The following is a 14,682-nucleotide window of genomic DNA, read 5'->3' on the forward strand; positions in this document are numbered from 1 at the left end:
CCTTTAATTACATTTAATTACCTTCGGTATAACATGCAGTTACCTTCGGTATTCTTTAATTTCATTTAATCGTTCTCTTAATTACATATATCTTACATTCATTACCTTTAAACTCAACTTCCTTGTCTTAATTGCCTTTAATTACCTCTAATTACTCTTACCTCTTACTCTTAATTACCCTAGAGTACTTCAATTTCAAATCATTTGCCTCCGTTTACATTTACCCTCTTATATCCCCTTTGCATGTCCACTTATACCGCCCTCTCGGTGAGGCTTCACCATCTCACACACAGACACACACAGATACATACAGCTTTTTCCATTTTGACACTCCTAATGCTAACGCATTAAAACAGGTTTCCAGAACCAAGTAAATAGAGAAACCAGACAGGAATACAAAGAACCACATGAGCAACCGTCACACGAAAAGCCAGAAGGACAAACGGTGCGGGAAAAATAGACATTCAGAGAATTGGTGTTCAAAAGGCTATCAACCCAGTGGGCGTGGCTGGGACCACCGAACCACCGAAAGCCCATGTGCGGGTCCGGAGCCGTTGGGCGCCAATTATGGGAACCAGTTCCCATTCCCTAGGCTGCGCGCCCCCATCCAACCCGTGGACGAACACAAGACAAGTCAGTCAAACATCTAAAGGTTTATTTCATACCTGGCCAAACTAAGGCAGCTACCTCGGCAGCACTCCCCTCGATCGTATGGCTCACCAATTATCGGTTCCCGCGTCACTCCTTTTCCACCCTTGGGCAACCGAGCCCTCCCTGGTGGCTTCTTCGTCGCCCTCTACTGACGCCCCCTATAGTCTCCATAAGGTTCAAAATTTTCTTCTTCAAAACCACAGGGATTAAACGCAGGGATCGGAACCGGAACTGAACCCGAACTGAAAACAAAAAAAAAAACGTTATTTTCTGACGAACCCAAACCGAACCGAACCCGAACAATTTTTTTGCTTGTCCTGAACCGAACCGGAACTGAACCGAAAAAAAAAAAATCATACGGTTACCGGTTCGGGAATCGGTTCAGAGGTGAAATAATTGTACTACTGACCGACCTTTCTTTGACTCACCAGTAACGGTTATTTCACACCTTTCTCTTAATTACTGCTCATGAACCAGTTAAACCGGGACCGAAAAAAGTAACGGATCCAATCCCTGTAAATGTCCCGACCGCTGACCGTTTTTTTTTTGTCTGTGTGTGTGCGGGGGGTGTTCTCCCTGAGCTGAACCTGAACCGAACCGATATACCTGAACCGGTTCAAGCTGATAATTTCGGTCCAGTGAAGTTAAACCCGAAACGAACCAAAATGGCTGAACCCGAACCCGAACCGGACCGAAAAAAATATTGGTTCCGATCCCTGATTAAACGTGCACGGCGGTCCCCTGCAGTTGTTCAACCTATAATCTAGCTCGAAGCTACTACAATTAGTGACTCCCCATGCTTGTCATTATTTATCCGCCAGTGTGCATTCATGGCTCCATATTCTCTTGAGCCGCTAAGGTCACTTGGGTCTTCCCACGCAATGCAACAAGAGCTCTGTGTTCCACGCACACGGCTAGCCACACACCTGTGACCTCACTTTCCCCACCGAACCTTTTGAACCCCAATTCCCCAAAATGTCTCGTTTTCCCGCATCATTTGTCCTCCTAGCTTTTCATGTGACAATTGCTCATGTGGTTCTTTGTATTCCTGTCTGGTTTCTCTATTTACTTGATTCTGGAAACCTGTTTTTATTGCACCTTCATTTGTTTGGTTATATATAGGGAGTGACTTTTTCGCGTTAAACCCGATTCCGCCCAGTTATTCCCCCCGAACTGACCTCCGACCAATTCGGGTTAAACCCAATTTCTCCCCGAATTCCAGTCACTATGAAATCCTCAAGTGACATTTCCACTGAAGACGAACAAAGGTCGCCACGTGTAACACATGTAAGAATGGGTCACTTACGTTCCCAGCAATACACCCACGTGTGTCAACACTGTCTATGCCTTCGGGGATTACCGCTGGAAGGTCACGATCCCGCAAAAAAAAAAACAAGAGAGATTAGGAAAGGACTTAATAGACAAGAGGAGAAGACAAAAACACCCGATAGCACCCGAAGGCACAATTGTTGCCCGATTTCTGTCCGAATCAGATTTAAAAAATAGCGCCCGATTTTCACCCCCCGAATCTGAGAAAGGCATTTAACCCGAAAAAGTCAACCCTAGTTACATACACCTGTATCGCAGGTATATTTGTGTAACCTGAAGAAGTGCAGTCTCTTGCACCAAAGTTCACATTAGAATAAACCTTAGTTGCGCCCAAAGCGCTTTAGTATTACGTTTCTGATTCCCTCACCACAGGCTCCTTGACAGTGTGTTTTTTTTTTTTGTTTCCCATTCTGACGTATTAATAGATACTCATATTATCATAGACAGCTTAACTGGGGAAGATGTGGGTGACGTCAACAAGTTGGGGCCGCCACGTTGGTGTCACCACAAGGCGTTATGTGCAGTAGCTTGCTACTGATAGCTTTGCTGATACATAGTACATAGTAGTCAAGGATGCATGAATTATGTGTGATTACAGCACAGACGAACCTCGTTACAACAAACTGGGATACTACAAATTTTCGCTTATTACGAACATCAAAGAATTTATGTTCTGAGGCTGGAGCAACATAGAAGGGACAAATACATCCAAAGCCTCAAATCAGAACATCCTCAGAACATCAATTCTTTCATGTTCAACAGTTGCAGCCTGCGTCGATACCGTCGTATGAATGTGTGGATGAGTGAGCAAAAATGTAAGAGTGAAAGGAGGATGACTGAGAGACAGTGGCTGGTTTGTCCCTTCAGATGACGCACCCTGGAAGTCGCTGAGGAGGCGTGTAAGCTTAGCTCGATTGGTAGAGCCCTGGACCGGTAATCCAGAAGATGTGGGTTCGAGTCCTACAGCTGGCTAACCTTTCCAGCGACTTTCATCTTTCAATGAAGTTCTATTTCAGTTTGGTTGGCCGCGCTTTGTTTCTATGGAAATCCCTTTTTTACAATGAGTTTATCTTCCCAAGGGTCCTCGGAATCTTCGGTTACAACGAAGTGACCTCGCATCCCGTCGCGAAGAATTCGTAGGGTTCTTAGTTTTCGGGTTACACCCGATTTTTCACGATAGTTCCCCCCCCCCCCCCGAACAAATTTTCGGGAATTCGGGTAAAACCCGATATCTACCCGAAATCCTTGTGATCCTTAAACTTGTCGTTCTCGGTAAACCGTCGGAAAAGTGAATCCTGATATCGGGAAAGAGAGGTATTTGTGACAACCTATTTGTCCTCCTTTTATGATTCCCTCCTGCAGGAATCAAAGACGAGCTTTTGTGGAGCTCGGGCAAGTGTTTGAATACCGTGGTCATTCACTGCCCCTGTTCCGAGCACAAAATATTGTTTCTCCACACAGCAGTGGCTTGTTTCATATGCCTCTCGTTTCACCCGAAAATTCCCGGGTGACATATCAAACAGAGATCATAGCGCCTGATTTCTCTCTGAATTCTGGTGTTTAAATAGCACCCGATTTTTCCCTTCTGAATTTGCAAAATCATAAAACCCGAAAACGAAGAACCCTGAGAATTCAGGATGCGATAAGCAAATAACAAAGCCACTCAGGGGATTAGTTTCTCGGTCGAGAGAGGGCAAAAGCGGAAAGCGTGAGGCCAACAAACTTGTAACGACTCCATTGGCTGCACGTTCCGACCCCTTCATCTTCACCCTCGCCCTCGGAACGCTCACCCTGAGCCTGTTGACGAGATCATTGCGGCTGAGTGCCCGAGTGCCGCTGAGACAATCGAGACGCCAAGTGACGACGAGGAAGATGAAGACGAAAGCGTCCAGCACCTCGAATGAAGAACGAAGGTGCCCTCAACATGGTGCAAGCATTGAAAGACTTTGTGTTGGGACATCAAACAGCGTCAGCGGGAGACATTTGCGACGCATTCCGCTGTGCCAACAAAGTCGGCGATTTCATTATGGCCAATGCGATCGCGACGAAGCAGCAGAAAAAAAAAAACAGATTTTTTTACGTAAACGTGTTTGTAAGGGCATTAGCGCATTTTGATGTCAGCACGAGTGCCGCAATAAAGCGTTTGTTTATTGTTTTCCTTTGACTCTTCCCTTACAACGAAATTCGGATATAACTAACAAATTCGTAATTCCCCAGAGACTTCGTGATAACGAGGTTCGACTGTATCAGGATAATGAGCACTTACCTTGGGGATTTGAAATAGAGAATTCTTTCTAAAGAGAGCGAAAAACGATGTCCTTTGTAGTCTGATATGTACAGGTTGCTGTAATTGCCATGTTTTACACATGCAAACAGTTGGTCTTCCGATGCTTCCGCAATGAAGTAGTCCTAGATAATGCGGTTTTACTAGTACCAGTCACATGCACTGAGTGCTCTATGTAACAAGAGTGTGAGCTTACATTGTGTTCCAGGTGATTTGGAAATAAGGCTCGTCTAAATTCTCCTCTGTCATACGAAACCCACAGCATCAATGTTCCATTCTTCTCTTTTGAGCCCAACAGGTGCTACAGAAGGAACGCATAAAAACTAAAGAGAAAGCACACAAAAGGGAGTGTATGTACGCGTGAGTGTGAGACAGACCTGCCGCTTGGATGCAAATATGTACTTTTCCTTGACTTCAAAATCTTCAACGCCACTAATCAGCACTTCTGGGTAGCCGCTCTTGAACAAGTTTGATGAAGAAAAAACCGTCATTGTCCCACCTATCCAACTCCGTCCAACGTAAAGCTTACTCTCAGGGTCGATTTCAGGTTCACCCCTGGGATCAAAGAAGACAACAAAGTAGTTCCGAGCAAGGAACTAGATTTAAAAGCACTTACCAAAAAAATGACTTTACTTCTCGCTGAATCTCCACCCAGCTTACACCAAAGTCCTCAGAAAGCCAGAGCTTCAAGAATCGAAAACAAATACAATTGACAGTGATATAGCTGATAGTGACATGCAACAAAATGTTTAACAAACAAACAGACAGACAAAGGCATAATGCATTTAGTGTAGGTGTATCCAAGTACCGGGTGTGAAGTACAGAAAAAAAAGGCTCTCTAAATGATGCAAGTTGAATTGAGACTTAGAGGCATTGAGAGACTTCATCTCAAGTTATTCCGGATAAATGTAAAATGTTATTATTTGCATCAATGTGAACCTACATCCCAAGTTTTACAGCAAAAGGGGGTGTAGAGGAAGAGGCAGAGACGGATGGCTATAGTAATAGACGCATTGGAAACCGGCACCGCGAGGAAGGTCACATGCTTACAACTACCAATGGGAAGGGCCGGAGCTCTGAGGAGTGTTCAAGGGTTCATATCTCGCCAAGCACAGCACATAGAAAAATAATTCTTTTTTCCTCAGTACTCTCGTGTGCAATACAATGTGTGCATGATGTGACGAACCACATCTATCAAAGTGTCACAAAACCTTTCAGAGAGAAAAATGTAGTTACCCTGTTCAAACGGTCATTTTTGTCCATTGCAAGCATTAGTTCAACATTTGTAGGATGCATGACAATGAGGGTTGGAGAAAACTCCATGGAATAGACATCAAAAGTCCGGCCCATGTCCCGAGATGTAAAGATGTACTTGTGTGCCACGTCCGCGAAGACCCACTAGTGAGAGAAAGAGGAAATGAAACATTGTGAAGGCACCACATTTTATCACTTGTTAGGAAGGGTTAAAGGAAATTCACTTTCACATCCTTGAGTCCAGAAAAGGATATCACTGTGGTGAAATGCTTATAGCTGGCCTCCTACTGCCTGGCGTGGGACATCTTGACCCCTTCCCTCTCAATTTTTGTCATCACATACTGTTTCAATGCATCCTAGGTGGTGTATATATAGGGCCTTGTGTTCATGCCTTTTGAAAATGAGGGGGGGGGGGGGGGGGGGTAAAATCCGGTTTTATTTCAGGAGCTGTAAAACAATGTTGATTGATTGATTGATTATGTGTTTAATGGCACAAAGGCAACAAAGGCCATAGAGCGCCAAAACTATGGTGAGTGTGTCGGAGATGATTATGGGAAAGATGATGTGAGAGAGAGTGTGTGCTAGTTAAAACCTATCTACAGGTATGAGCGATGAGCGATTAGATTGAGCAGGATAAGAGAGAGAGGAGGATGACGATAACAAGCAAGCATGGCAGTTAAAAGCTATCTACAAGTGTGACAATGAGATATTTACATGAGGAGTTCGGTGATATTGGATAAAAGCGGAGCAATGCTTATCATCTACATCTGACTAAGAAACCCTCACGTGGTCAAAAATTTAATGACGTTATCAAACGGTACAAGAGGGGTGTCACCCAGTAGAAGGGCTGGGTGGAGTGAGACATGGTATCTGTAGAATGCGGTGAAATACTGTTGGCGTTGGTGTTCGAAGTGAGGGCAGGATGCCAGTACGTGCAAGACAGTCAAGCTGTCACCGCAGTGCACACAAGCTGGCGGATCCTGACCTCTGAGTAGGTGGTGATGCGTGAGCCATGTGTGCCCAATCCTCAATCTCGCGTAAAGAACTTCGGATGATCTGTTGATGTGTTCAGTCCGATGCGGGGGGGGGGGGGGGGGGGGGGGGGGGGAAACGTGTGGCTGTGTGAGGTGTAGCTTGTTATTTTCTTCCATGTCCCACTCCTGCTGCCACTGTGTGCAGACAGCTCTCTTTAACACTGGCAGGATGCCTTGGTAGGGTAGTCCTTCTTGCTGTCATAGCATGAAAGCAGCGCACGCACAGAGCTTAGCGAATCGGAATAAATTACTGAATTTTGAAGGTCGTTTTGTTGAATGTGCCGCAGAGCCAGGAGAATCGCGTAAAGCTCTGCGGTGAAAACTGTGGCGTTCGTGTTCAGGCGTGCCGTCATAATAGAATCACCTTCAAGGGCAACGGCCGCCACACCATTGCTTACTTTAGTCCCATCAGTGTAGATTGCATGGTGGTTCCCGAAGTTATGGTGAATCTCCAGGAATTCCTGGAGAATGACAGTGTGTGCAGTGGATTGTTTGTCAAACTGTGTCATTTTTAAATTGGATTGTATTAGATGTCTCTGCCAAGGCGCAGCATCGAGGACTGCCTGCTGCAGGGGAACGCCAGAGGGGCTGAATCCCACACGGGAACTCGCCACCTGCACACGAAGCGGGAACGAGGGTACAACAGAGGGCTTTGCAAGGAAGAGTCGCTCCAGAGCGGGGTTCACACTAGAGTGTACAACTGGGTCATCGCCCTGGCATCTGTACTTTAGCGCAGCCTTCACACGTTCAAATTGTCTCCGTCTCTTGAGCGACCATTCATTGCCCTCAACATACAAACTCTTCACAGGGGACGTCCGGAAGGCACCGGTGGAAAATCGGGTGATATCTGGTAGAAAAGCAGGTTTTACGGGTGGAAAAGGGCGCTTCTTGCATTTTACGTATATGAGCACAAGGTGAGGAACAGCCGTTCTGAAAGTGCAGTGCATAACGTTTTCCAGTGCCACTATTGGTGGCCCATTGGAAAGTCAATTTTCGACGTTTTTCGAGCTTCACCCGAAGTGCAATGATTCAAACTGGGGGTGGAAACAAGTTTCAGTGGGTTTGGCACTAAAACAAAAGGCCCCATGTATACAGCGTGCTGTCCAAGGCTGAACCCACGCCAACCCCCCAGAAAGATTCTGGATTCGCCTCTGCATAAAGTTCTCAAACCAAGTTACAGACACACCTCAATGTATCCTTGAAAGAAGTTCTTTAAAGAGCAAGCTGCCCAGGCTGTACTCATCAATAACAGCGAGACAAAAATGTCTCCCCATATTTCACACTCCGTAATCCAAAAACTGAGCTCCCACATTCATGAGAGAAAAATATAGAGGATATATGGTACAAACGAAAATCTTACGCAAGTGAAGGTGTCCACATAACCAGGGAAAAGTAATAGAATACTTTTCTGTTCTGCTACCGCCTCCGTTACCGGCCCATATTTGTTTCTGCTTCAGTTTCGGTTGTTGGTACGCCACAGACCCCGCCTGTTGTTTTCCTTCTTTTGTAAGCTTCGAGACTAAAACTTAGTATGTGTACGTTGATATTATGAAGTCTACTTTTGAGGACTTTAGAGATACGTGCACATAAGACACAACGTTTGTTCAGAAACATACCTACATGGTTCCATCGAACAACTAATATAAACATGGTTCTCACGAATGTCACTCACGCTTGAAGCTTGTAGGTCACCATAAGTGTATAACTATGCCTCTTCTATTACCGTATTTTCACGCGTATTAGCAGCGGCTTATGCGAGATTTTTTGTTTTCGCGGACGCTCTGCGGCTTATGCGCGGGTGCGGCTTATCTGATGACTATCTTTCCCTGGTATTTTCCCAATACCCTGGATGAAACGAAAGGGCAGACAGTGCGTCATGTTTTTCGGAACAAGACCGCCCTGCCATTGCACGAACAATACCGAACAGGGACGGGCCCATATTCGAGTGGTCTGACCTTCCGGACACACTCCCCCACGCAGCTTTAAGAAAAGGGGTGACAGTGAATCATGTCTTCTGGAACATGTCTTAGTGAGCCGCTCTGTAATATTTCTGATGTTAGCCTCTTTTCTGTCGAATAAATGATACCCGTTTTCATAGCGATAAAGTCTCTATTGATTTTGTATGTGCATCACTGGTTTAGCGCACAAAGCAGTCGCGTCGTATTACCCGCGGCTTATCTGCAAAAAAATTTTCAAAATGTATCTAAAAACGAGTCCTGCGGCTTATCTGCGGTGCGGCTAATACGCGTGAAAATACGGTACCATGCACTATTTAGTACTTATATGCAGCCGCGGATAAAAGAGGAGAGCTGTTGGGCAATCGCCCCCCTCAAAATGTCAGTTTATACATCGGATTCCTCTCTCTCTCTCTCTCTCCCCCCCACAACTACGCGTTCCGACAAAGGAACCCCACAACCGAGGGCCTTGATCCACGCCTGCTTACGAGGGTGGTTCCATAAGTTTCCGGCACGACCAACTTTGAATAGTCATAGAGACGAAACAAGTGTATCACTTTTCGACATAGTCACCCTTAACTTCGATGCACTTTTGACACCTTTCAACCAGCATTCTCACACCCTCAAAAAAATAGACCGAAATTTTGTCCGCAAAATGCTGGAAAACTGCCTCTTGCACCTCACGATACCAGCTCCGGTGGCGCAGCGGTAACGCGTGCGCTTGGAGACTGGGAGGTCCGCGGTTCGAATCTGCGGGTCGGCTGTGCCGTCTGGGGTTTTTCCTGGGTTTCCCTCAGATGTGTAATAGGCGTATGCCGGCACAGTTCCCCTGAAGTCGGCCCATGGATGCAGCTATCCTCCCCCCGAGCAGATTCCGCTCGGTCTTCCACTTCACCCTTCCCTCTCCTCCTCTCCACCACCTTTCCCTTCCCGAGAAACATGCCGCCTAACCAGGCAGGCAGACCTCTCGGGTTCCTCCCAACGACACTCCTCCTCCTCCGCACCTCACGATCGTTTTGAAATCTCCGTCCTCTAAGATCCCTCTTCAAGTTTGAGAACAGGAAGTAGTCACTCGGTGCCAAGTCTGGACTGTAGGGTGGGTGGTGGATTTCTTCGAAGCCGTACTCCTTCAGTGCAGCCTTGGCAACAGAAGCCGTGTGGACAGGGGCATTGTCGTGGAGCAACCGGACACCTCGACTCAACCTGCCGCGCCTCTTTTTCTTGATGGCATCTCGCAGTCGGTGCAGGAGTGAAGCATAATAAGTCGCATTCACTGTGGTGTTCCTCTCTTTGAAGTCGATGAGGAGGATCCCGTGACAATCCCAAAATTTTGTTGCCATGATCTTCTTTGTGGATTGTGTGACCTTGGCTTTTGTTGTGGGTGCTTCTCCTGGTTTGCGCCATTCCATCGACTCCTTTTTCGAAAGGGGATCATAGTAGAACACCATAGTCTCATCCCCTGTGACAATTAACTTCAATATTTCTTCTTCGTTCTCTTGACAGAGCTCCAAAAACTCTTTGGCACAGACGACGCGCTGTTGCTTTTGAACTGCCGAGAGAAGTCGTGGCACCCATCTCGCACTGACCTTTTTGATGTGAAGGCCCTCGCCAATGACGTGAAGAACGGTTGTTTTGGAAAGCCCAACCTCGGGCCGGAAACTTATGGAACCACCCTCGTATATGCTCCAATTTGATAGTTCATTTTAGGTTTAGTTCCTCAGTTAATTTTATTTCCCTTCATTGAGGTTTATTTCATAAATTTATCCACATGATACAGTAGAGAATTCTTATAATTCAGGTCCTGCAGTACCCGAATTCTGTATTAACGTAAATTCTTTTAAATTATTTTCGTTTCAGTCTCAGGTATTCTGAGTGTGCAATATCCGTTTCTGTTTCCGTTGCCTGCTATATTTCCAGTATAATACCGTTTCCGCTTCTGTTACCTTAGCCAGCCCATAACACAACCTCATGTGAATAAGACACAACTGTGCACCATCTATGTTCAACCTTATGAGGACTTATTGATACAGGCCCTTTGAAAGCTGAAATTTCAATTAACAAAAAAGAGGAGAACAAGCACTCGTGACATTACACAAATTTTGCAGTAAAACAATAAGCTCACTTTAAGCATTTTCATACAACTTCAAACTCAAATCTGAAATGCTAATACACAGGGACATGCATTGACGTGAACAATTTCAGGACCCCTCAAAGCTTTGAAATTGTAAAAAAAAAGACCAAATATGCTTCTCATGATGTTTTCCAGCCTCTGTATTGGTATTTGAAAAGCATACTTGTTCAAATCAACCTTAAAGTGACAATTTTTTCTTAAAGTGCTTCTGTGGCAAATGCACCATAGAAATCTGTAAAAACCTTTACAGTGCAGACAAAAACAAAGGGGACGAATGCAGCACTGAAACTGTGTGAAACTGTATTCGTCCCCTTCATTTTCATATGTTTTTCGTACTGCACTGTAAAGGTTGTTACTGCTTTTAATCATGAATAGTCACCAACAAGCCCAGATCCTCACTATCATAGACTATAGAAAGCATTTTTCTCAAGGTCAGAATTTTTGCTGATCATTGGGAGGCCTTTCTATTCCTCTCAACAATATAACTACTGTAGTAATAATTTTGCTGTGGGGGGGCAATATGTAATGCCTGCTATATCATGTTCTACAAGAGGCTTCTGGGACAGCATGTCATCCGTGCCTGAAGACAGATCGTCTTGTGCACAAATGAAATATCTGTAGAGAATAATCAAGAATTCCCCTCTAACATTCAAGCCCATAGTTCCGCAGCCATTGTTACAACCACCTTTTCTTTGCTACTACTGATAGCTCATATGTCGCATATCACATGTACAGGAAACTATGACAGTGCCTGTCTCCAATTTCCTGACAGTTTCCTCTATCAAATCCCACATCGAAATGTGTGTTGAAATGTTTTGGCATAGGATCCACTGATGCTGTGGAAGACAGATGTGCATAAGAGAACAAGCACCGGAAATTGAGAGATATGCATATGTTCAAAATCAATAAGCCAAGGTGATTTGCTTTAACAGTTCCCCTATATTACGATGAGAATTCTCACAAATTATCCTCATATTTCACTGCATCACGTTGTTAACTTAAACTGCACCTTGAGTGGGAGATGAATGTATCCCGCTCATTCGAAGGCAGGCATATGCAAAATATGTATGCCGCTATGTGTGGAAAGGTATGTAGAGTGTAAGGTGACTAAGAAGGCACCGGCTTTTATGAGATACTGCAGTAGGATGAGAAGCAAAACGTTTCAAAACGTGTATGTTGAATGATTTTCAGGGTATCTTTTTCCTTGACTGTGTTGTGTACACTCACTCCAACTGAACCAAAAACGCTACGTATAACAGACTCACATCACGTGCTTGCCATCAAATTTTTTTGTAAGAGTTTAATTTATGCTTTCCAGTTTCTCATTTGCAATGCAATATCCTAACACAGTGAAGACTGGCAACTGTGGTACGACTCCCGTCAAAGTTAATAACAACACTGGAAAAAGTTTGTATCACTCCTGAGCGTGACAGCAGCCACACTCGGGGGCTCTTGGGGAATGTCGCGTGAAAAAAAAATCCACAAAAATGCTGCACCTTCTCCAACGTTTCATGCACCGTGTAGCAGACGACGTGAATAGGGAAGCTGTGGTTCTTGGCGATGTTTCATCGTCGATCTGGGGCGTACCGGCACTCATTTTTGTTAAGACGGGCCTGTTTTTACACCTCAAGTCAATTTTTTTTTACAATAATCACTCATAAACCTGCGATACAGTGCAAACGCCTGTGATAAACCATCTGAGATTTACGCTGTCGTGCACTTCATTTCTGCTCCTTTACATTACTGCCCCTTGTACTTTTTCACGAATCAAAGACAGCTATCATGTACCAATGGCCATGTGCATATCTATACCACAAGAGTGTCAGTCTGCCCACCCTAAACTTCCTTTTCAGCCTTAGTTCTAGTCACATCCGTCCACTTTGCACCATGTTTACTATGTGCTGTAGGGGACATGGTTGTCTAAAATAAGCACTCCCTGGTTTATCTAATCTCAAATCTCCAGGTGTTGTAAGACTATTCCTTTCGAGTAAAAAACACGTGCACAACACCTTCAAGTGCAACCGAGCTAATATGGGACGGCGAAGTACTGACGGGCGATTTTAGCGAACCGTGTCCCCAACAGTACATTCAGTACCATGTAAGTCAATATGCAGAGTGTTCATTGTTGACTTCTTTCAATGGGTAGACGAAATGAGCACTCTGAAAATATGATACTCACATGAGAGTTCAGCACTGAACTAATATAAAACGTGCTAATCTCAGAAGGTGACCCGTCCTTCAGCCGCATGTGCTTGGCTTGGATTTCTTTGAAGGTTGTACCGTAGTCATTAGAAACATACACCATGGTGGTTCCATTCTTTATCTGTACAACGTCCTTTGCTAGGCAAACCACCACAGGGCTACCAGCACCAACCCAGTGCACTTTCAGTTGCTGCGCACTTGAGTTCAGTGCAAACTGGAAAGAAAGAAAGAACACAGGAATTGTAACAAGGCAGACGAAGCCAACACTTGTGTCACAGAGCGGCGCGCCGTCTGCTACACAGTGTTAGGTGACACAGAAAGATCCTGATGCAAACTGCTTTAGAGCAAAGTGGAACTGGAATAAAAATATAGGCCTCCTTCCATTTACAAACAAAAGACGCCATTGTTGTGTGGGCAACCACAAGAACGCGACTCCTGATTGCCGTATGTAATTGCAGATTGATTCAGGTGTTGTCGAATGGTAATTTCTGGCAAACTGTGTCACATTATTCTCACTGTCCCGGACTCTCTGTTAATTTGTTTTGCCCACACCGTACCTTGTGACGTCACCCGCGGAAACTGATCTATATTGTAATAAAGCCAAGGGTAACAAAGGCTTTAATGGAAGGCTCGCGTTGAGTCAGCTCGAAGATGAAGATGACGATTCTTGCTTGCAATATTTATAGGTACCTCAATAACACAATAAATTTATTACGCATTTATGATATATGCAGACACAAAACAAAAGGATTGTTTACGTTATGAAACAATGAAATTGCTGCATCTAGATACACAGGGTTTGAAGTAAAAATGTATAGACATTTATGTACTCAGATACAAATTGATATCAATCTTTCAAAGTATTGGATTTGCAAATAAAATACTCTGTATTTGATTGTCCGAACACACTCGAATACAGTGTTTTGTTTCCAAACATTTTGTCTCACTAGTCACATAACATCAATAACCCAACACTGTTTTGCTGTTGCACTCAAGAAATTGCGTACAAAGACGTACCCAGAAAACTTTACATATTGCATATGTATGCCTCGTAGAGAGGCATGAATTTCTGGCAGAAAAAGCACTTACATTATTGTAAGGAGCTAACCTAGCATTGAAAGGAATGGGATGATTCCTCTACAATACACATTATTAGCTGAACAAAACTGAAGTTCAGAAGTTACAAATGTGACAAGCGCACTCGCTTGACCTTTTTTGTACCACCTTTGCCAGGAGTGCAGTGCCAAGTGACATACTAAAGTGTTGAAGTGATATGCTAGAAGATGTGCGCTAGAATCTGCGCATACTTTGGTGGAATGAACAAACTACCATTCTTCAAGTGCTTTGTTTGAGGTAGTGAGTGAGTTAATGCAAGGACAAAAGTATTATAACAGGCTCAGCAAGGTAGTCGAAAAAATTAGCAAACCATGTAGATGTGTGTTTTTAAATATGAAAATTCATGTTATAGTGCGTATAACAGCAAGTATCCCGGCCTCGGCCGATTATTTGAAGTAACATCAATGTAAGGTGCCAACGAGGAGGACGAGAGGGTGGGGTCACGAGGAAGAAAGAAGAGGACACAGAGTTTTGGACTATTGGGTTCCTTCGAGAAGGAACGTTACAATCAATACCACCAATGCATAATGAAAAGTGAAATTATATTCGAAGCACCCCGTAGTGCTTCACAACATTACGTCCTCAACGAGTTTGTACATTTTCTGTTTCAATGTACGTTCAGTATTATTGGCCATTTGAACTGTTCACACTGTGTCTTTTTTTCTCCTGCAATCCCAGATATTTTTGGCAAGTGATACTGCTGTGGCTTTTATGACAGCGTTATCC

The 14,682-nt window shown here is 44.4% G+C and overlaps 1 protein-coding gene across 1 annotated transcript in view; it reads right to left on the bottom strand.

Moving 5' to 3' along the window:
- The window catches only part of LOC135374782 (sortilin-related receptor-like), a 79,844-nt gene that overhangs the window by 63,251 nt on the left and 1,911 nt on the right, over positions 1-14,682 (bottom strand). Inside the window, exons 2-7 of the mRNA XM_064607713.1 lie at positions 12,818-13,054; positions 5,501-5,662; positions 4,881-4,948; positions 4,642-4,819; positions 4,461-4,565; positions 4,247-4,389 (exon numbers count right to left, since the gene is read on the bottom strand). Of these exons, the coding sequence (XP_064463783.1) occupies positions 4,247-4,389; positions 4,461-4,565; positions 4,642-4,819; positions 4,881-4,948; positions 5,501-5,662; positions 12,818-13,054 (893 nt within the window). The remainder of the gene's footprint in view (positions 1-4,246; positions 4,390-4,460; positions 4,566-4,641; positions 4,820-4,880; positions 4,949-5,500; positions 5,663-12,817; positions 13,055-14,682) is intronic.

The sequence above is a fragment of the Ornithodoros turicata genome, unplaced genomic scaffold (assembly GCF_037126465.1).
Source record: "Ornithodoros turicata isolate Travis unplaced genomic scaffold, ASM3712646v1 ctg00000746.1, whole genome shotgun sequence".
NCBI classification, from domain to species: domain Eukaryota; kingdom Metazoa; phylum Arthropoda; class Arachnida; order Ixodida; family Argasidae; genus Ornithodoros; species Ornithodoros turicata.